This window comes from Myxocyprinus asiaticus, chromosome 28 (genome assembly GCF_019703515.2).
Source record: "Myxocyprinus asiaticus isolate MX2 ecotype Aquarium Trade chromosome 28, UBuf_Myxa_2, whole genome shotgun sequence".
Lineage (NCBI taxonomy): Eukaryota > Metazoa > Chordata > Actinopteri > Cypriniformes > Catostomidae > Myxocyprinus > Myxocyprinus asiaticus.
This window is the reverse complement of record NC_059371.1, coordinates 21,048,179-21,070,794: the sequence shown is the minus strand read 5'-3', so window position 1 is coordinate 21,070,794 and position 22,616 is coordinate 21,048,179. Positions and strand designations below refer to the sequence as shown.

Here is a 22,616-nt window from a genome sequence, read left to right as displayed (position 1 = left end):
GAATACTTTTGGCAGTATAGTGTATTTACTGTATGTTGTTTTTACAAAATGAGGTAAAGTATGCCACAGATACCGTTCATAGAGCTCAACTTGTATTGAACCCCAAACTCCTTTAAGTAAACAAAACTGTATTTTGGATGTGCGTCACAATTTAATTTCTGATCATTGTACTCATCAGGGAATTTCAGATAGCTTTGGTTACCTGCCATGAAATTAATAGGCCATATGTGACCTGCTCCATCAAACTGATTTACTTTTGAGTCACACAGTTTTATTCACTAAGTAAAAAGGAAAGAATATGATTATATCAGCAAACTTTTAAATTATCAATCAAAAACAGTTTGGAGTAGAAACATAATGCTTAAATCATTAGAAAGCCAAAACATTCCTTTTTACCATAGAGCATTGTGTGTACGGCTCAGAGTGACTTAAAATGATGGAGCGAGTCACATACAGTATTCTCCTTATTTGTTAATGAGAAAGAATAAAAAAATATAGCTTACACTGATATCTTGATTTACAGAGATAAGAGAAAGCTATGTGATCAGCAAGGCCCTCACTGACAACACTGTAGAAAATGCACACCATCACCACCGTTAGTATTTTTATGAATCTTTTTGTCTTTAATTTATTTACAAGCTTTACATTTGTATTTCTATCAGTATGAAGAATAACAAGCACTTTAGGTTCAGCAACATTTCATTAGTGTCTTGTACACGTTGCCATTTGCTCGATGGCTCGTTTTGAGCTCTTCTGTGACTCCAGCAGTCCCCTGAATGCATAGTTCTGCAAGTTTCTGCCAGATTAAATGTTTCACATAGAGCAAGCTAAAGCAGAGGAACATTTTGTATGGTTATTGAAATAATAACCTTAAACGCTAGTACTGACGTACTAAAACCGCAGATCCTCCTTTGAAACCTGGCCTTGTCTATCTTCAACCCCAAAAACCAGTCATTGTCCTTAATCGAACAGCTTGAAAATCATGGAGGTTGTTTAATAATTGTTATTGTCATTATATTAATAATAAAATTATTAAAATTATTACTTATCCACCGTTCACCTATCATTGTGGCTGTCTGCAAATGTTAAATACCCTTTTGTGTACGCTACTCTTACAAAAAATAAATTAACAAGTCTGAACTTGTTTTGCTTCATTGTTGCACGTTTGTATTATTAAAGCCTTTTCTTAAAAAGTAACAAAATAAAAAATAAAAAACTTAAATGCAACATTTCTATAAATAATATATTTTTTTTAGTGCTCCAGCAATTGTAAGTCATCAGGTCGCTGCATGTCAGTGAACCGTACCATTCGAAAACTTGCTGCACTCAATCCATGTTGCTTGTTACGTTACTTTTTAATTTGATGCAGTTATTGTTTCAGCGACTTATTGTCTCTTCAGCACTAGTTGGCAAATGAGTCTGTTTGTCCCCACGTCAATTGTCCTCTGACTCCTCTTCTGCCTCGCGCAGCCATGTGAAGAAGGCAGTGACTGACTTCAGGGCCACACCCTTGCCTTGTTGTTCAGTGGGGTCTTTACTATTTTCCCACTTATAAAATGCATCTTCTGATATCACATCCTCATCATACAAACAGTCAAAAAACATCCGGAGCAAATCTGGAAAATAAAAATAATAATTATTATTTTAATCTATTAGTTCAATTTCAAAATTTCAGCTTCAAATACACAAAAACATTATTTGCAGTATTACTAAATACTAAAAGCAGTATTTGTTTATTTAAAGGGGTCATGACATGAGGAATCAAATTTTCCTTGATCTTTTGACATATAAGAGGTCATATAAAATATAAAAACATCCTGTAAGTTTCAGAACTGAAAACTTCCTCCTTAATAGAAAAAGAGCATTTATTTAAACCAAGCTCCAGAAACGGCTCGTTTGGAATTTGTGGAACTTGTGACGTCACAAGGACTAAATACATCTGCATATACCTCTTCAGTACTACATCAACTCCAATTTTGCGTCATTGCACCCTTGGCCCCGCCCACCGGTGCTCAGTCACACAGGTGATGAGTAGAGAGGGCCTGTCCTGGGAGATTCATCTACACTTTTAAGGGGATTTGCACAGGTTACCTTCATATGCCTATCTGGATTTAAATGTTTTTCTATATAAACATGCACTAGATCAACGGCTTTGACGGTTAACATGGATATCGTGCCGCTTTTAAAAGAAGCAATGTCAAGTTATATCTCTAAAAAGCAGACCTCCATTCAGTTTCAATGAGCTGCACTGTTTCTTGCTGTTTTGAAGGCATTCTGTACAGTTTTTGCAACCATCTGCGCTATATATAATTATTGGTCTTTTGTAAACATGCACTAGATGGACGTCTTTGATCATTTTCATGCATTTCCAGCAATGTCACCTTTTAAGAGTTCAAGTGCAACTTTGAAATACGCGTCTCATTCTGCTGCTGCCACTGACTGGGAAAAACTCATGCCGTTCTGTGTGTAAACAAACACGAAAGATGTGAGATGTGAACACCAATGTCTCTGCCTTGGCCTTTTAAAGCACCCAACATCACTATGCACTGTATTATGTTTGCTTATTCAGAACATTTCAGCATGGATTGTATGTGTTTTCAGCTCATATCGGCATGGATTGCTTGTGAATATGATTCAAGCTTTGCAAAGAAACATTTATTGAAAGATGGAGCTGTTAAAACAATATTGGACCGCAAAACCATAAGTAAACAATTTCATTCTTGAATATTTCATATGTTCATGACTTTGATAGTTTATGGTGCAGCTTGAGTGAACAGTTTAATATATTCAGGTGTTGGGTGTGGGTTATTTGTTAATTCAGAAATTTAGTTTTAGAAAATGTTGTGGTCTTGTGGAGTTTGTTCGTTTTCTTTGGATTAAGTTTTAAATATGGCTGCATTTGAGGGGCTGCACGATGTTAGCCAATCATAAGAGTGGGCATTTACATTGAAGTCTTTAAGGGTCAGAGAGCTTAAAACCTGAGCATTTCAGGGGGAGACGGCCAGAGACAGGGTGGAAAATTATTATATATTACTAAATTATGATGTTTTGGCACAAAAAAACTTTATTACTACTAACATTATAAGTGGACCTCAGGGAAGATAATACACGACTTTCTGTAATACTTGATTCCGATTGGTTGTTTGTCTATTAGAAAAAAATTACACCAAATATATATATATATATATATATATATATATATATATATATATATATATATATATAGTTGTGCTCAAAAGTTTGCATACCGTGGTAGAAATTGTGAAATTTTGGCATTGATTTTGAAAATATGACTGATCATGCAAAAACACTGTCTTTTATTTAAGGATAGTGATCATATGAAGCCATTTATTATCACATAGTTGTTTGGCTCCTTTTCAAATAATTATGATAACAGAAATCACCTAAATGGCCCTGATCAAAAGTTTACATACCCTTGAATGTTTGGCCTTGTTACAGACACACAAGGTGACACACACAGGTTTAAATGAAACAACCACTCCGTCTTTTTCCAGAGAAGCCTGTATTTCTCCTGAGGTTACCTGTGGGTTTTTGTTTGTATCCCGAACAATTCTTCTGGCAGTTGTGGCTAAAATCTTTCTTGGTCTACCTGACCTTGGCTTGGTATCAAGAGATCCCCAAATTTTCTACTTCTTAATAAGTGATTGAACAGTACTGACTGGCATTTTCAAGGCTTTGGATATCTTTTTATATCCTTTTCCATCTTTATAAAGTTCCATTACCTTGTTACGCAGGTCTTTTGACAGTTCTTTTATACTCCCCATGGCTCAGTATCTAGCCTACTCAGTGCATCCACGTGAGAGCTAACAAAATCATTGACCATTTATACACAGACACTAATTGCAATTTAAAAAGCCACAGGTGTGGGAAATTAACCTTTAATTGCCATTTAAACCAGTGTGTGTCACCTTGTGTGTCTGTAACAAGGCCAAACATTCAAGGGTATGTAAACTTTTGAACTTTTTTTGCATGATCAGTCATATTTTCAAAATCAATGCCAAAATTTCACAATTTCTGCCAGGGTATGCAAACTTTTGAGCACACACACACACACAGGTGGCCAAACGTTTGTAATAATGTACAGATTTTTCTGATTCGGAAGGAAATTGGTACTTTAATTCACCAAAGTGGGATTCAACTGATCACAAAGTATAGTCAGGACATTACTGATGTAAATAACAGCACCATCACTATTTGAAAAAAGTAATCTAGACAGGCCCCATTTCCAGCAGCCATCACTCCAACACCTTATCCTTGAGTAATCATGCTAAATTGCGAATTTGGTACTACAAAATCACTTGCCATTATTTCAAACACAGTTGAAAGCTATTTGGTTCGTTAAATGAAGCTTAACATTGTCTTTGTGTTTTTTTTTTATTTGCCACAGTATGCAATAGACTGGCATGTCTTAAGGTCAAGTCATTTTTATTTGTATAGCGCCTTTCACAACACACATCGTTTCAAAGCAGCTTTACAGAAAATCATGCATTAACAGAAAATTAAACTGTAATATCTATAAAGTCTTAGAGTCATATTGTGTAGTTTGATTAAATATGATGAAGTGTGTATAAAAATAAGTAATTAAATAATAATTGTATTTAGAAACCCAGTGAGCAAGCCGAAGGCAACTGTGGCAAGGAAAAACTCCATAAGATGTTGATTAATGGAGAAACCAGGCTCACTGTGGGGGCCAGTTCCCCTCTGGCTAACAGCATGAATATAATGCCAATATTACTTATTTATGTGCAGTGCAAGTCATGGTTTAAAATGAGTAAACTAAGTAAGTGTTAAGGGCCAGTGTCTAAACAAAGATTTTGGAAGAACTGTAAGATTAATGACTAATGTCTTTGAAGTCCATCCTGGATTAACTGTAGGAGTTCACATAGATGAAATTGTCCTTTGTTAGTTGGCTGATGAAGGCTTTTGTTGGCAATTTATTGATAGTCTATGTATTCCATTTTAAGAGTGTAGCCCATCATTATACCAGAGTGATGCAGGCCGAGATCAGTGAGGTGCTTCGCAGTTCAACCTGCCGGTAATTTCGGTGAGGTCTATCCTAAATCCAAGGTTCAGGCAATGGCATATGTAGTATCCCATGTCTTATGGTTGGAGTTCGCATTAGTTCATCCTCTGAGGTCTATTATAATAGACTGAAGTGATGTCTGGCTGGCACTCAGAGACACGTAGCAGTGGAGTCCGATACCAAGCAGGAATGGAGCTGGATCCGGCCGGTTCTGGTGACCTCGGGATAGGAGACCCGAGGTTGAGACATGGAAACAAATAGAATAATATTAGCGTAGATACCATTCAATTTTTTGCAGAGTTATAGATCATGATCAATGTTTCAGGTTCCGGGAGACCTAACTAAAGCAGCCTAATTGTGTGGTGAAGAATAAATTAGGTGTATGCCTGGCTAAATAGATTAGTCTTTAGTCTAGACTTAAACTCAGTGAGTGTGTCTGCATCCCAAACAATGTTAGGGAGACTATTGCATAGTTTAGGAGCCAAATAGGAATCCCTTTTGTGGATTTTGATATTCTAGGAACTATTAGCAGGCCAGAGTTTTGCGATCGTAATGAATGTGATGGAATATAGGTTTTTGGTCCAATAACTATTGCCTCTGATTTGTCGGAATTCAGTAGAAGGAAATTCCTGGCCATCCAATATTTGATTTCATTGATACACTCTGCTAATTTGGAGAATTGTGAAATTTCATGGGGTTTCGAAGAAATATAAAGTTGAATAAGTGGAAACTTATTCCATAATTCCTGATAATATCTCCCAGGGGAAGCATATATAAGGAGAAAAGCAAAGGCCCTAAAACGGATCCCTGTGGCACTCCATACTTAACATTTGTTTGATTTGACAATTCCTTGTTTACATAGACAAAGTGGTAGTGGTCTGCTAAATAGGACCTAAACCATGGTAATGCAAGTCCACAAATGCCAACATAATTCTCTAGCCTATTCAAAAGAATATCGTGATCTATCATGTCGAAGGCAGCACTAAGATCTAAAAGCAATAGAAGAGAAATGCAGCCGCGATCAGATGATAAGAGCAAGTCATTAGTAACTCTGATAGGTGAAGTCTCTGTACAGTGGTGTGGCCTAAATCCTGACTGAAACTGTTCATATATACTATTTCTCTGTAGAAATGAACATAATTGGGAGGACACAAACTTTTTTAGTATTTTTGACATAAACGGGAAATTTGAAGTCGGTCAATAATTAGCCAATTCTCTAGGATCAAGCTGTGGCTTCTTAATAAGCGGTTTGATAACTGCCATTTTAAAGTTTCTTGGGTCATGTCCTAAGGATAGCGAGGAGTTAATAATATTAAGAAGAGGTTCTGGAATTACATGGAATTCCTCTTTTAAGAGCTTAGTTGGTATTGGATCGAACAAACATGTTGTGGCTTTTGATGTTTCGATAAGTTTTGTTAGCTCTTCATGACCTGTGACAGCGAAGGATTGAGGTTGCACATGAGGAAAATTATGAGACACTGTTTTCTGAGGTACTGTGATAGATGATTGCATAATTCCAATTTTATTTCTGATTATTTCAATTTTATCAGTAAAGAAATTCATGAAGACTACTATTGTGCTGCGACAGAATATCTGGTTCAGTTGAGGCTTTATTCCTAACCAATTTAGCCACAGTACTGAATAAACACCTTGGATTGTTGTGGTTATTTTCTACGAATTTTCTAAAATAAGCTGACCTGGCAGCTTTCAGTGCCTGTCTGTAGCTACAGACACTATCCTTACATGCACCACGAAATACATCTAATTTTGTATTCTTCCACTTGCGCTCCATTTTCCAAGCTGCTCTCTTGAGAGCACGAGTGTGATCATTGTACCATGGTGCGGGGCGTTTTTCTTTAATCGAAGGGGGGGCGACACTAACAAGAGTGCTAGAGAAGACTATTTATATTTTCTGTTATTTCATCAAATTCTTCTAGGCTTTGGGGTTTACTGAGTGTATGAGATAGATCTGGAAGATTATTAGTGAAGCTATCTTTAGTAGTCAAAAGAATAGTTCTACCTGAACGATAGAATGGTGTAGATTGAGTAACATTAGCTGATCGTAGCATACAAGAGACGAGGTAATGATCCGAGATGTCATCGCTCTACGGCAGAATTTCTATAGTATCAACATCAACTCTGTATGACAGAATTAAATCTAGCATATGAATATGGCGATGAGTTGGTCCTGTCACATTCTGTCTGACTCCAAGAGAGTTGAGAATATTGATAAATGCTAATCCCAATGTGTCATTTTCATTATCTATGTGAATGTTGAAGTCACCAACAATTAAAGCTTTATCTACATTAACTACTAGATCTGATAGAAAATTAGCAAATTCACCAAGGAAATCAGAATAAGTCCCGGGTGATCTATATACTGTAGCAAGGGCAAAAGATGACAGATTTTTTATTTATATCTGACGGTGTTACATTAAGTATTATTAGTTCAAAAGACTTAAACTTGTATCCTGTCCTCTGAGTAACACCAAAAACATCACTGTAAATTTTACCAACACCTCCTCCTCGACCCTTCAGATGAGGCTCATTTTTAAAACAACCTGGGGGAGTAGATTCATTTAAACTAATATAATCATCCGGTTTATGCCAGATTTCAGTCAAACAGAGCACATCCAAATTATGATCTGTAATAATTTCATTTACAATTAGTGCTATGGTTGAAAGAGATCTAATGTTTAGTAGCCCTATCTTTATATGATGTTTATCTTCAATTACGTTGACGTTCGGATTAGCCAGTTTGTCTGCTTCCTGACCTGGGCCCCAGTTATTCAAATACTATCACTATTAAGACTATGAGCCAAATTACTAGAGAGGAGAGCAGCACCTTCCCTGAAGGGATGGATTCCATCTCTCTTTAGCAGGTCAGGTCTACCCCAAAAACTCTTCCAATTGTCTATAAATCCTATGGTATTCTCCAGACACCACTCAGACACCCAGCCATTCAGTGACACTAATCTACTATAAACCTCATCACCATGATGAGCAGGGAGGGGGCCAGAGCATATTACAGTGTCTGACATCGTTTTTGCAAGTTCACACACCTCTTTAACATTATCTCTAGTGATCTCTGACTGGCGAAGCCGGACATCGTTAGTGCCGATATGAATAACAATTTTAGAAAATCTACGTTTAGCATTAGCCAGCACTTATAAATTTGATCTGATGTCAGACGCTCTGGCACCCGAAATGCATTTAACGGTGGCTGGAGTCTCTATTTCCACGTTTCTTACAACAGAATCACCTATGACAAAGGCTCTTTCAACATGATTCTCAGTGGGTGCATCACTGAGTGGGAAGAATCGATTGGAAACACTAACAAGAACGGGAGAGTGGTGTCGCATTGCTGAGTGGGTATGCCGCTGAGATGTCGCCCTCAGAGCCCTGCTGCGGGGGCTCTAGAGCCGGAACCAAAGTGTGTGTGTTGCCTGCATCCAAAACAGTATCTACCGGGTTCTCTTTCTCACTGACCTCCACTAGCGTTCGGATGCAGGTCTCTAACTCATTAACCTTCTCCGTCAGCCTGACTAATTCTTTACATTTATCACATGTGAATCCCTCACTGCTGACGAAAGAAGCTATAGTAAACATGTGGCATGTAATGCAGGAAGCAATAACATGAGCGGATGCCATGACTTACCGTAATTGTTTGTTGTTGTTGGTTGTTCCTGAGCGGTGATGGTTTGAGATCGATGAGAATCCCTCATGTAATTGTTTGTTGTTTATGGTTGTTCTTGATAAGCGGTGCTTTGAGATCAATGCAATAATCCATGTAACACAAGAGGAGAAAACGGGTGCGCGCTGTAAAATGCAAGCAGTTTAATCGCGATAAAAATAGAAAGCGGATGCATGCGGAAAAAATGCACGCAGTTGAATTGCGATAAGAGAATAATGCAGGGGGAAACCTGATGTGTGCTGAAAAATGGCAGATATTAAAGATAAAAAAAACAGATAGATAAGTGATGCTAAAAAAATCTAGCAGGCTACAAACACAGACAGGTCAACATTATGTCAAAAATGGCAAAAATAAATAAATAAATAAATAAATAAATAAATAAATCAGCTAGACTGTAAGGTGCGTGAGAAGTGCCCAACAAGACAGCCACATCTATGGCAAGTGCTACAGGAAGTGTGGGGTGAAATGTCACCTGAGCATCTGGACAAACTGACAGCTAGAATGCCAAGGAAATAACTTTTTGATCCTCTTTGAAGTAGTTTAAGAAGTTCTGAACATTTTTTTTCAAATTGTAATAATAATTTTTCTCATTATTAATGTCCTGACTATACATTGTGATCAGTTGAATGCCACTTTGGTGAATAAAAGTACCAATATCTTTCCATAAGAGCAAAATCTGTAAATTATTCCAAACTTTTGGCCACCAGTGTGTGTGTGTGTGTGTATATATATATATATATATATATATATATATATATATATATATATATAAAATTGAAAATAGCCATTTAATAAGTGGGATAATACGTATATACAGTCAGCCGGTCATTACTGCAAAATTAATCCTTTCAGGATTATACAAGATTATACAACATGTACTCACCCTGTCTGGGTTTATTTTGTGATAATGATCAGCTGACTTTAAATCATTCCTTAATATTAACACTGGAATAGCTGCTTTGGTTTGAATTTATGTGGGAATGTGGAAAGTGATAGGTTTTACTCACTAGGAGGCTGGTCCAGTTTTACTACCAATGCTTGAAGTGCATAAAGTGCTTGCAACTGTCTCTCTGTGTCCGAGTTAAGGTACTTGTGTAATACAGGCAACCTCCTCTGGATTATGGACGTGTCCACTTTGCAGGAGGAGCCCTCGGCTGCACACAGGGGACACAAAGATTGGAGCATTAGACACTTTAACATTTGAAATCGTACCTAGTATGAGGTCAACAGTTGATGCCCACTTAAACACTCTCATTAAGTGCCAAAGTAAAGTGCTAAAATTTGCAGTATAATCATAAGGTGCAATGTTGTCCAATGACAAATAAAAGTTACTGGGTGAATCTCACAAACATTTCTCACAAATTTCCAGGTCATAATTTACCTAAAAAACAAGAGGAAAAAAAGAAGTTATATTTACATAAAGATGAAGCCAATTTTGTGGACCATTAAGATTTTTTTGTTGTTCCGAAAGGTCAATGTGTGTTCAAATGAACAGTATCTTTTTTCCTGGGCAAGAACGGTGAAAATGTTCAACAGCTTTTTAGTTACCGAGACTTCTTGACTCCATTTACTCTTGGTATTAAGATTTTAAGGTGATCCGATCACATGTTGTCAGCCCTACATTCAGGTCTAAATGGAGTCTAAAAAGTTTTGTGATCGTATCACAAAACCACATATGAAGGTAGTCAAAAATGCACACGTCCACATCGCATTTGAGGTGTAAACGCTAATCCACCCTGAATGCATCCTGGCAGCAGTGAAGTGCCTCCTCTCACCTGTCAATCAAACACTGCGCTAAAACAGGAGTTTAAACTTTGGTGGTTATGAGCGGCTTTAAAAGGAAATAACCACCCAATCGGTAAAAAAATAATAATAAAAAAAAATAGCGGATACATACACAAAAACTTCATGGATCTCCTTCAGTGTGTCTCATATTAACATGCAGTGAGCACACACTTCTGAAGCTCCTTTAATACAGGTAATCCACTCAAATAACTGACAATTCTGCTCAAAATGTTGCGTTTGTGCTTAGATTAAAATTCAGATGCATCTGGGAGAAACAGCGCACCATTTCTTTCATTCCTTTCTGATTTGTTGTATTTAATGTCATGCAGTAACACACTGACATAGTGATTGTTGTATGTTATCATGAAATCAGAGACCCTGCCCTTGAAATCCAAACACAAGTGGTCAAAAGAGTCACATTTAAGAGCCCAGGTGTAAACTCATAAAGTAGAATTTTAAGTATGAATAATAGTAGTATTTGTTGTACTGAATTTAATTTATACTGAGTTTTGCTTATGCTGATCAATACAAGAAAAATTTATGATTTTCATTACTGTATTAATGTTGAGATTGACATCTCTTCACATTACAGTTAAGGGAGTGGGAGAAAAATGTGCTTGTCATGAAAATATGCAAAAGTGTGTCACCATGCAAAAACTGAATGGTCCTAAAAAGAGGGGTAATTTCCTTTAATATCCTATTAATACATTTATATTTTTCCTTTGATTTTGAAGTGAAATATGACCCATTGACCCATGATCCACCCTACAATCCAAACAAATTTGTGTTGTTTCTGTGAGACAAAATAGAGAGCCACTTACTTTTCACTGCTGCTTTACACACAGCAGTCATTAAAGCTCTGAGGAAAGGAGGTGAACTCATTTCTGATTCATCTAGATTGGCCTGTAATAAATGATCACAAATCAGTGACAAGATGATCATTCACAGAGTTTCATAACCTTTAACGAAATGAGTTGGAAGAGCCTCATGTAAATCTGTACCTCAACCCAGTCGAAGATTTGTTCATCGCCAGCCATGTCCTCAAGTAGTAGTTTTTCAAGTTGCTTGTTTAATTCCTCAGGCGAGAGTGATCTCTTAGAGACAGCCTCATTTGGGTTTGAGCAATCAGAAAGAGTGAAGTCGAGTTTCTGTTGAGGGATCACATTTTAAATGGAACACAATCAGTATGGAGTAGCTGATTCATACCTTTTATCTTTTCTTTAAACAAATTAAATTTCTTCAGAATTCAATAGCCTATTGTAGATGAGTACTGGTCTTTTACAGTGTCCTTGAAGGTTATCTCATATTAGACTGAAGTAGGTGATGTATGGTAAGGGAAGACTCACATGTTCTGTGATGAAGCTGTGCACATCCTCTGTTTCAGGTATAACATCCGCCCAGCTCAACCCAGAGTCCCTCCATAATGATCCCACTTTCCTATGGCTCTACAAGACATACATGCACACAATCCATTCAATTCCACCATCCTTACGCTTGCAAATACATGCTCAATACTAATGGCCGACCAATCTGGGTTTTTTAATTGTCGATGCCGATATCTAAAGAGCAGGATGGCAGAGGGCTGATATATTAATGCCGATTAACATAGTACAATTTAACAACAGCAAATCAGATGTACACAAAAAGTGAATCAAACACTTGTTTATGCAATATTTACTCAAATTTGCTTGAAAAGAACCTTGAAAACAGAAAGTGTTGTCAACCATTGACAAATTCATTAGATTTTGGAACTAACACAAGGGAAAGTTAACGCGTTTATTGGCCGATGACGATAATCGCAAAATGGCCAAATATCGGACTGGCCGATATACAGGTGCATCTCAATAAATTAGAATGTTGTGGAAAAGTTCATTTATTTCAGTAATTCAACTCAAATTGTGAAACTTGTGTATTAAATAAATTCAGTGCACACAGACTGAAGTAGTTTAAGTCTTTGGTTCTTTTAATTGTGATGATTTTGGCTCACATTTAACAAAAACCCACCAATTCACTATCTCAAAACATTAGAATATGGTGACATGCCAATCAGCTAATCAACTCAAAACACCTGCAAAGGTTTCCTGGGCCTTCAAAATGGTCTCTCAGTTTGGTTCACTAGGCTACACAATCATGGGGAAGACTGCTGATCTGACAGTTGTCCAGAAGACAATCATTGACACCCTTCACAAGGAGGGTAAGCCACAAACATTCATTGCCAAAGAAGCTGGCTGTTCACAGAGTGCTGTATCCAAGCATGTTAACAGAAAGTTGAGTGGAAGGAAAAAGTGTGGAAGAAAAAGATGCACAACCAACCGAGAGAACCACAGCCTTATGAGAATTGTCAAGCAAAATCGATTCAAGAATTTGGGTGAACTTCACAAGGAATGGACTGAGGCTGGGGTCAAGGCATCAAGAGCCACCACACACAGACATGTCAAGGAATTTGGCTACAGTTGTCGTATTCCTCTTGTTAAGCCACTCCTGAACCACAGACAACGTCAGAGGCGTCTTACCTGGGCTAAGGAGAAGAAGAACTGGACTGTTGCCCAGTGGTCCAAAGTCCTCTTTTCAGATGAGAGCAAGTTTTGTATTTCATTTGGAAACCAAGGTCCTAGAGTCTGGAGGAAGGGTGGAGAAGCTCATAGCCCGAGTTGCTTGAAGTCCAGTGTTAAGTTTCCACAGTCTGTGATTATTTGGGGTGCAATGTCATCTGCTGGTGTTGGTCCATTGTGTTTTTTGAAAACCAAAGTCACTGCACCCGTTTACCAAGAAATTTTGGAGCACTTCATGCTTCCTTCTGCTGACCAGCTTTTTAAAGATGCTGATTTCATTTTCCAGCAGGATTTGGCACCTGCCCACACTGCCAAAAGCACCAAAAGTTGGTTAAATGACCATGGTGTTGGTGTGCTTGACTGGCCAGCAAACTCACCAGACCTGAACCCCATAGAGAATCTATGGGGTATTGTCAAGAGGAAAATGAGAAACAAGAGACCAAAAAATGCAGATGAGCTGAAGGCCACTGTCAAAGAAACCTGGGCTTCCATACCACCTCAGCAGTGCCACAAACTGATCACCTCCATGCCACGCCGAATTGAGGCAGTAATTAAAGCAAAAGGAGCCCCTACCAAGTATTGAGTACATATACAGTAAATGAACATACTTTCCAGAAGGCCAACAATTCACTAAAAATGTTTTATTTATTGGTCTTATGATGTATTCTAATTTTTTGAGATAGTGAATTGGTGGGTTTAGTTAAATGTGAGCCAAAATCATCACAATTAAAAGAACCAAAGACTTAAACTACTTCAGTCTGTGTGCATTGAATTTATTTAATACACGAGTTTCACCATTTGAGTTGAATTACTGAAATAAATGAACTTTTCCACGACATTCTAATTTATTGAGATGCACCTGTATCAGTCTATTACTACTCAATACAAATATGGCCATACCTGTGACCTTGCAATAACAAATGAAGATGATCAAGGGAATGGAAATACAATAGAACTGAATGTTTTAACTTAAATAGTAATAATGATAGAAAATACACAACAATCATATGCATGTTGTCCTCAAGCATTTCAACTTACCATATGTTTGCATAGAAGGTGCAATATTTCAGAAAATAATATCCCAGCTCTTCCCACAGGGAGTAATGGTTTACTAAATTCACTGCAAACACAAATAAAAAACAAATAAATAAAGCGCCAAACTGGTGTACAGGCAATTACTAACACTGATTAGTTCAGCCAGAATCCAATAACACTGCAGTAAGTCTCTCACCTAAATAATTCTCTCATAGAGATTCCCCCCTCTCGAAGCACAGGGGTCACCAGCTCCGCAAGGTACAACCATATATGAGGAACATCAATGGCCACATCATCTGCAAATTCAAGAGTTTCAGAGAACCTGCAGAGAAAACGGCAAAACACATAAAACATCATTTATCGGTAACAAATAAAATGCTTCTGTATTGGTGCACTGTACTGCAGCATGATATCTGATAGTTATATCTAGTAAGAGCTATAAGAGATTAGAGATATTAGCTCCACTCAAAAACTAGAGAGCTGAGTCATGGGCCTGCTATTTCAAAGAGAAATTACTAGCAGATTAAATATTTTAGAGGTGAGGATAACGTGAATATTTTACAATTCCCAGATATTTCCAGGTTTTCCTTGACTGTGGAACCCTGGAGAGCATAAGAAGCTGTTAGCCCTCTACAGTTCTTGTGTCAGGCCGTGTGAGTGCTGCAGTCTCACCCTTTAAAGAACTGAGGCTTCAAAAGGCTTCCAGCCTGCAGCAGCTGGTAGAGCAGCTGACCCATGTGGTCTCGCGTGATCTGACTCCTCTCCACCGTTGAATCCACACCCACCCGCACGAACACATAGAGCATGGCAGGCTGCTCCAGTTCCTCAACACACTGCATTGCTTCCTGCATTACACACACACTTTAAATATTTATGCATGTCCATCTTACAAAGACAATACACAAATAGGCATAAATAGTGCAGATGCATGTGTTTAAAGGAATTTGCAATATGGCGATTTACTGGATACTTAAGGTGATTAAAATAATAGTACAAACCTTATAATCATTAATGTGCAAAAACTCATCAATAATCGTCTTGGACCGCCTCTCCATCTCCTCTTCTGTTAATGCAGGCTTGTCTGGAGAGCCGCCTGACGGTGCTTCAAGCAATGAGAAACAGCCTTTAGTTTGGAATAACTAAAGTGAATCATTTCAATAATATACCAGTTTATGCATGACAGCTCTTTTACTCATGTTTTGCACTCTAATGTAACCAACAACACAAATTCAAGAGCTTTCACATCTTTATAGTGAGTGTATAAGTATCTGTGGGTCTCACCAGACTCCCTGGATTGGCTACGCTCCAGTCTGCTCTGGTCCGCAGTGCTGGAGGGCAGCTTGGGCGTGTCTGAGGTATTTGAGTCTCTGAGGGACACCTCTTGCACCACCTCTTCAGGACCCTCCTTATTGCTGCATCCCAATGAGAGGGGCCCTGTCCGAGTGGCACCTGTACTCAATGGCTTGTCACTGTGTTCCCGTCCTGAGCTTCCACGACTGAGAAATTCACAAAAACACACATATACATACAGTTGTGCTCAAAAGTTTGCATACCCTGGCAGAAATTGTGAAATTTTGGCATTGATTTTGAAAATATAACTGATCATGCAGAAAAACTGTCTTTTATTTCAGGATAGTGATCATATGAAGCCATGTATTATCACATAGTTATTTGGCTCCTTTTTAAATCATAATGGTAACAGAAATCACCCAAATGTCCCTGATCAAATTTTACATACCCTTGAATGTTTGGCCTTGTTACAGACACACAAGGTGACACACACAGGTTTAAATGGCAATTAAAGGTTAATTTCCCACACCTGTGGCTTTTTAAATTGCAATTAGTGTCTGTGTATAAATAGTCAATGAGTTTGTTAGCTCTCACGTGGATGCACTGAGCAGGCTAGATCTGTGTAACAAGGAAACAGAACTTTATAAAGATGGAAAAAGATATAAAAAGATGAAAATGCCAGTCAGTACTGTTCAGTCACTTAATAAGAAGTGGAAAATTCAGGGATCTCTTGATACCAAGCCAAGGTCAGGTAGACCAAGAAAGATTTCAGCCACAACTGCCAGAAGAATTGTTCAGGATACAAAGAAAAACCCAAAGGTAACCTCATGAGAAATACAGGCTGCTCTGGAAAAAGACAGTGTGGTTGTTTCAAGGAGCACAATATGACGACACTTGAACAAAAATGAGCTGCATGGTCGAGTTGCCAGAAAGAAGCCAATGCCACAAAAAAGCCCGGTTACAATATGCCTGACAACACCTTGACACGCCTCACAGCTTCTGGCACACTGTAATTTGGAGTGACGAGACCAAAATAGAGCTTTATGGTCACAACCATAAGCGCTATGTTTGGAGAGGGGTCAACAAGTATTGTGGTCCTTGAGCAGCCTGTATTTCTCCTGAGGTTACCTGTGGGTTTTTCTTTGTATCCCGAACAATTCTTCCGGCAGTTGTGGCTAAAATCTTTCTTGGTCTACCTGACCTTGGCTTGGTATCAAGAGATCCCCGAATTTTGCACTTCTTAATAAGTGATTGAACATTACTGACTGGCATTTTCAAGGCTTTGGATATCTTTTTATATCCTTTTCTATCTTTATTAAGTTCCATTACCTTGTTACGCAGGTCTTTTGACAGTTCTTTTCTGCTCCCCATGACTCAGTATCTGGTCTGCTCAGTGCATCCACATGAGAGCTAACAAACTCATTGACTATTTATACACAGACACTAATTGCAATTTAAAAAGCCACAGGTGTGGGAAATTAACCTTTAATTGCCATTTAAACCTGTGTGTGTCACCTTGTGTGTCTGTAACAAGGCCAAACATTCAAGGATATGTAACATTTGGGATTTCTGTTATCATTATGTTTTAAAAAGGAGCCAAACAACTATGTGATAATAAATGGCTTAATATGATCACTATCCTTAAATAAAAGACATTTTTTGCAAGATCAGTCATATTTTCAAAATTAATTAAAAAATTTCTGCCAGGGTATGCAAACTTTTGAGCACAACTGTACATGAATCTCCAAAGATTTCCCACACTTTTTGACCAATGAACTTCCATGACTTCTCTGCAGCCTTTATTGCGATTAGTTTGTAATGACTGGATAAGGATTTTTAAACTGGACTGATTCATTCTGATTCAGACTGATTTGTGAACCGGTTTGACCTATTCATTGAAAACAACTGATTCAAATGAACGGTTCGCTCAGAAATCAGACATTGCTTATGGCTCGCGAGTAAGTTTTACTCTAAGAGCAATATTAAGCCGATGAAATATTTTAGAGCAGACAGAGCTGAACTACAAAACTATCAATTCATTATAGTAATCTCCATAACACAGATATACAATTTAATAATCATTTGTAACAGGGTTGGGCGATATACCGGAAGAGATGATATACCGGTATAAATTTGACAACCGGTACACATTTGGGATTATTGTCTCTATCGCAGTAACACAAAATCACCTCCGCGTGGCAAGAAATGCGCACCTCATTCTATTCACATTACACAAACACAGTACACATTCTGTCTGAGAAATTGAAGAAACATGGACAGAGTTTTTCAGGCACTGACAATTTTTCAGCCAACTGAAGTAAATTCAATGACATTCATCTCGCGTTCTAAATAGGTTTCTCATCTGACACGCACTGCTGTATTTCATGTGATTGTCGCAAGTTAATCAAGCTTTCCGTTTGTACACCAGAGACAGGAGAGCGCAGAGCGGGATCACTCATGCTACTCAACCCGGTTCACAAACGATAAAATTTACGTGACCCATTTGATTGAGTTGTTTACCTTAAAGTGCAAAGGAGGAAGTCAAACATCTCCAATGGCTAGACAGTTCTGTTCGAATGATGTTAGATATTAGGAAACAAACCGGGCCATGTTTGCCTTCAAATGTTCTCTTCAGAGATGACTTTAATCATTAAGAGCCTAATGAAGTGTTTATTTCCTGTGATATTTTTTTAACTTGTATATTATTTCCTTTGTTGCACTGCTTTGAGAAGATGCTGCGTTTCTTAAGGAAAGTTTACAATAATAATAATAATCAACAACATCAGACTGAAATGTGACATAATGTGAAATTTAGCATTATGGTAAGGTTGATTTAAACCTTTTTATTTTCTTTGACTATGTTTGTCAAGTTCCAGGTGAAGAGAAAAATTAAGAGGAAGTAGCTTTCATTTATAAGGTATTTAATTCACTGACTGAATTATTCAAATATAAGCATTACAATATGGTTATTTAATATATATACCAATTTTTATAGATTTCTTTTTTTTTTAATAAAAATTAACTATATTGTGATATTCTTATCGTGATATAAAATTATTAAACGAATAGTTCACCCAAAAATTAAAATTCTCTCATTATTCACATGCCATCCCAGATATGTATGACTGTCTTTCTTCAGCAGAACACAAATAAAGATTTTTAGAAGATAGAGCTCTGTCAGGTCTACGGGTGCCAGCACTTTGACGGTCACATTAAGGCTGCATAAAAGTAATCCATGCGACTCCAGTCGGTCTTCTGAAGCAAATCGATACATTTGTGTAAAAAAAAATCATTATTAAAATGTTATACATTTTTTAAAAGCGCTTCCTGCCAGCAGTTGATGCATCACATAGCTGTCATGTGACGCGATAATTCGGAAGTGTCACTTATTTACAACAGAAGAATAAATGTCACCCGAGAGTTCGGCCATTTCAAACAGCAACAAAGCCCTTGACGAAGCGCCGATTTAAAGTTAATAACGTTTTAATTATCGACTTGTTTTTTACATAAACCTATCGATTCGCTTCAGAAGACACTGATTGATCGACTGGAGTCACATGGATTACTTTTATGCTTCCAAAGTGCTGGCACCCGTTTACTTGCATTATAAGGACCGGACAGATCTCTATCTTCTTCTAAAAAGAAGATTTTTTTTTTGTTCTGCTGAAGAAAGCAAGTCATACACATCTGGGATGGCATCAGGGTATGTGAATAATGAGAGAATTTTCATTTTTGGGTGAACTGTTCCTTTAATATCATGGTGTAAGATTTTGGTCATATCGCCCACCCCTAATTTGTTACAGAGCACCTTTCTTTGTAGCTCAAATTGAAGAGGGGAAAAAAACTTGTTATGTTAAAAGTAAAGAATCTGTGCTAATGTGCACATTTAAACCCAAGTTGGGTACATTTGCTGGCAAAATGTAACAAATAAAAAAAAAGGAAATACATGTCCACACATTGTTATTAAAGCTCCAAAATGATTGTTGAAGCACAACAACAAAAATCATTTTGGCCATTTATGACTTCATCAAGCAAAACTAAATAAAATAATAATAATAATAATAAATGTGTTTTTCAAACAACATTTTTGGAGCTTTAATAACAGTGCATGGACATCTATTTCCTTTTTCTCTGAACTAATAAAAGTAAAACATATTATTTTCTGTTGATTATTATTTAAAAAATAAACCTTTTTTTTTTCTCTTGAAAATATGAACTAAGCATGACCACCTAAAAAAACTGGTACTGAGTTCCACTGTAGCATAACAACAAAAAAGCTTCCTTTCCATTATTGCTGTATTTTACATGTGTACAGTACCTGCTGAGAACTCGCCTGGAATCAAAGTCTGGGGATGTAGAGGATAAAGTGGAGGCCGGTGGTGCTGAGGGTTGCAGGGCTGAGTAACGGTTCAAACTGGTGGCACTGGGGCGAGAGACATCTGAAAGGAGGGTGCAACAATGGGAGAGATTTTGCATTAGCAGGAGAAAACAGTCAGCATCACTGTAGTAAAGTATACAGGCAGAAAATCCTGCATAAACTGCAAAATAACATGACAGCAGCCCACGTGTTACTCAATCACTCTTTCTTTACCTGACTCATTGGCCTTGGCTCCAGCCCCTCCACTGCTGCCCTTCATCCAGTTCAGCTGAGCTCTTGGTCCCAGTTGAATCGTCTCATCTATTGTTGGCTAAAGAAGATTCACAAACAAAACTGGTTTCAGTACGATCACATTACATTTCACCATTGCATACATACCGATAAAGATGTTACTAGACAAGCAACAGCCATCAGGAGGAGCTGTTAATCCGTGCATCTTCCATTCATTTCATTTCAGTTTTGAAATCAAAAATTGGATAACAGGTGTTTTTTCTTTTTCTGCAAAAGTAGAATTCTAGCCCTTTTCTATTTCTATTTTCATTTTCTTTTTATATTTTTGTTCCTAATTCTCCCTTATCAAAACTAAAACTGAAGAGAATAAAAGCAAAAATTTTCTATTTTTAAATTTACTTAACTCTTCTCATCAACACTTACAAAAGTCACCAGCAGGGTGCAGCATTGCCCCCACAGAGTCCCCCACTGAACGTCGAGTCAGTCTGGGATTACATGAAGAGACAGAAGCAATTGAGACAGCCTAAATAGATAGAAGAACTGTTTCGAATTCTACAACAATTCCAAGAAAAACTGTGTCCAGGTGTACCTAGGAGAATTGGGACTGTTTTAAAGGCAAAGGTGGGCACACCAAATATTGATTTAGCTTTTTATGTTTACTGGACTTTGTATGACATAAAGTGATAAATGAAAACTATTTATGGCATTATTTTTGAAGACATCCTCACTATGCAACATTTTTCACAAGTGCCTAAAACTTTTGCACAATACTGCTCAAGAAGGAAACACACTACTATATGCATATTATACTTCATGTAAATACCTGTTATGTAAATTCTGAATGGCAGTACTAGATAAAAAAAAAGATCTTATCTCTTATTTTGTATAAATTCTGAAAGGGGTGTGAAAACATATGAGACAAAAGGGGAATGAAAATTTGTGCACTCAACTATACAGTATATATATATTAAACACCCGATTAATGAGCTATCAGCTGTCTTTTCTTTGGCTTTCTATCTTGTTTTAGAACAACAATCTAAATCGAGCAATTATGTGATGTGACAACTAAAATAGCCATTTGGCTCCTAAATGTTTCAGTTTAGGAGCCAATGGCTCCTTGGTAATTTTTTTAATCTGGAGCCCTGCATAATGCATTTAAAAAAAAGGGAAAACCTGTTTTAGTGAATAATTTACCAAGGCAAATAATTGACAATTAAAAAGACAAGTTGTTTTTTTCATTTTCCGTTTTTTGATTTCAAGACGGATATGGAATGAACGGAAGATACACTGATTGATGTTGAGTAACATATTCAATTTCCATATTTACCAAATAATTTTAGGTCAAAGAGCTTTGAAGCAGCAGACTGCAAAGTACATAATCCATGACAAGGTGTGGTTTGAACAGCTTCCTTAAAGCCAAAGTGTCAAATTTTGACTACATTAAAACACTTTCTCCTACCCCAGCTTAATATGCACAAAAAACATAAAGTAAACCATAGGTAGGTTAATTTTCCAAAAAAGTGTGAACACTGGCTCTGTGGTGCTATCAAAATATTGCTGTTTAAGCATCTCGAACAGCCCGACATAGCAACATTGGTTCAACCAATGGCATGAGTTTAGGGTGGGACCAAAGGCAGAGTTCAGTAAACCTGTTTAAAAAATGTTTTTGCAATGCCGTTTGGTGGCGCTAGTGGTACAGAAAATACACTTCAGGGATGGACCCCATTCAAACAAGTAATAGAGATGAGTACTGACACGCTGTATGATGGATCTAAGAATTTCCTTTACTAAAAACACAACCACAGCTGTGAAACACATCTCATTAACAGACCAGAAAGAGAAAATAGACTGGACTCTACCTTGGAGATTTTGAGAATCTTAGTGGGGTCTATTGTCCTGCTGTTCTTAGTCATTGGCACAGTGCTCCAGGTCTCCTCTCTCTGCACCACTGCAACGTGAAGAGAAGAGAATGAATGCTTGGAGAGTTATCATAGATGTACATAGTATGGCTGCTTCATCGGAGAGAACAATAGAGAAAGGAGGAGAGCAAGCAAGCATAAGAGGATTAGCCTATAGCTGAACTCTCTTTCTGACCTGGTCTCCTCTTGTTGTCCTTAGACAGCAGCTGCTGGTGGACCTTCCTCTGTTCCTCCTGCTCCTCCAACTTTGCCTCCTTGTGGATCTGCTCGATGGTCTTGGGTCCCTGGTCAGCTCTCCGAGACACCCAATTGTGCTGAGAATGAAAAAAAAAAAAAAGACCTGAAAATCCCAGCATGACCGGCAAAAATATGAAAGTTGTCCTTGAGTTCCATAAAAACCTTTACTATAGAGCTCAACAGTAGGATACAGAAAGAAAAATGCCACTGAATTTTTTTTAGCGATAACGTAAACCTTTCAAGACAAATTGAAGGTTGTTAAATATGATATATTAAATGAGCTCCATGGAAATAATGAGCTCCAAGGTTGTTAAATTATGGTATATGTCTTCTGTAGAAGGCAAGAGTGTGATGTCAACTTCATTTTAAAAACATCATGTTTAATTGCCAAATTCCTGGTGAAGTACTACACTTCCCACAATCCTCAAGTGAAATCCACCAATCAGACAAG

General features: G+C 37.5%; 1 protein-coding gene across 14 annotated transcripts in view; it reads right to left on the bottom strand.

Annotated features, from left to right (window-relative positions):
• Positions 1-600: 600 nt before the first annotated feature.
• Positions 601-22,616, bottom strand: part of LOC127418986 (eukaryotic translation initiation factor 4 gamma 3-like) — a 75,029-nt gene continuing 53,013 nt past the window's right edge. For 10 of the 14 annotated variants that reach the window (XM_051659961.1, XM_051659967.1, XM_051659962.1 and 7 more), the window contains 14 exons: positions 22,104-22,242; positions 21,869-21,957; positions 19,992-20,088; positions 19,719-19,839; positions 15,392-15,606; positions 15,109-15,212; positions 14,783-14,955; positions 14,307-14,432; positions 14,114-14,195; positions 11,870-11,968; positions 11,525-11,671; positions 11,345-11,426; positions 9,746-9,892; positions 601-1,616 (listed from right to left, as the gene is read on the bottom strand). In XM_051659961.1, the coding sequence (XP_051515921.1) occupies positions 1,435-1,616; positions 9,746-9,892; positions 11,345-11,426; positions 11,525-11,671; positions 11,870-11,968; positions 14,114-14,195; positions 14,307-14,432; positions 14,783-14,955; positions 15,109-15,212; positions 15,392-15,606; positions 19,719-19,839; positions 19,992-20,088; positions 21,869-21,957; positions 22,104-22,242 (1,803 nt within the window). In that variant the 3' untranslated portion in view covers positions 601-1,434. Of the gene's footprint in view, positions 1,617-4,030; positions 8,810-9,745; positions 9,893-11,344; positions 11,427-11,524; positions 11,672-11,869; positions 11,969-14,113; positions 14,196-14,306; positions 14,433-14,782; positions 14,956-15,108; positions 15,213-15,391; positions 15,607-19,718; positions 19,840-19,991; positions 20,089-21,868; positions 21,958-22,103; positions 22,243-22,616 lie in introns of those variants that run through there. The other 4 variants (XR_007893581.1, XM_051659963.1, XM_051659964.1 and 1 more) reach the window with 4 other exon arrangements.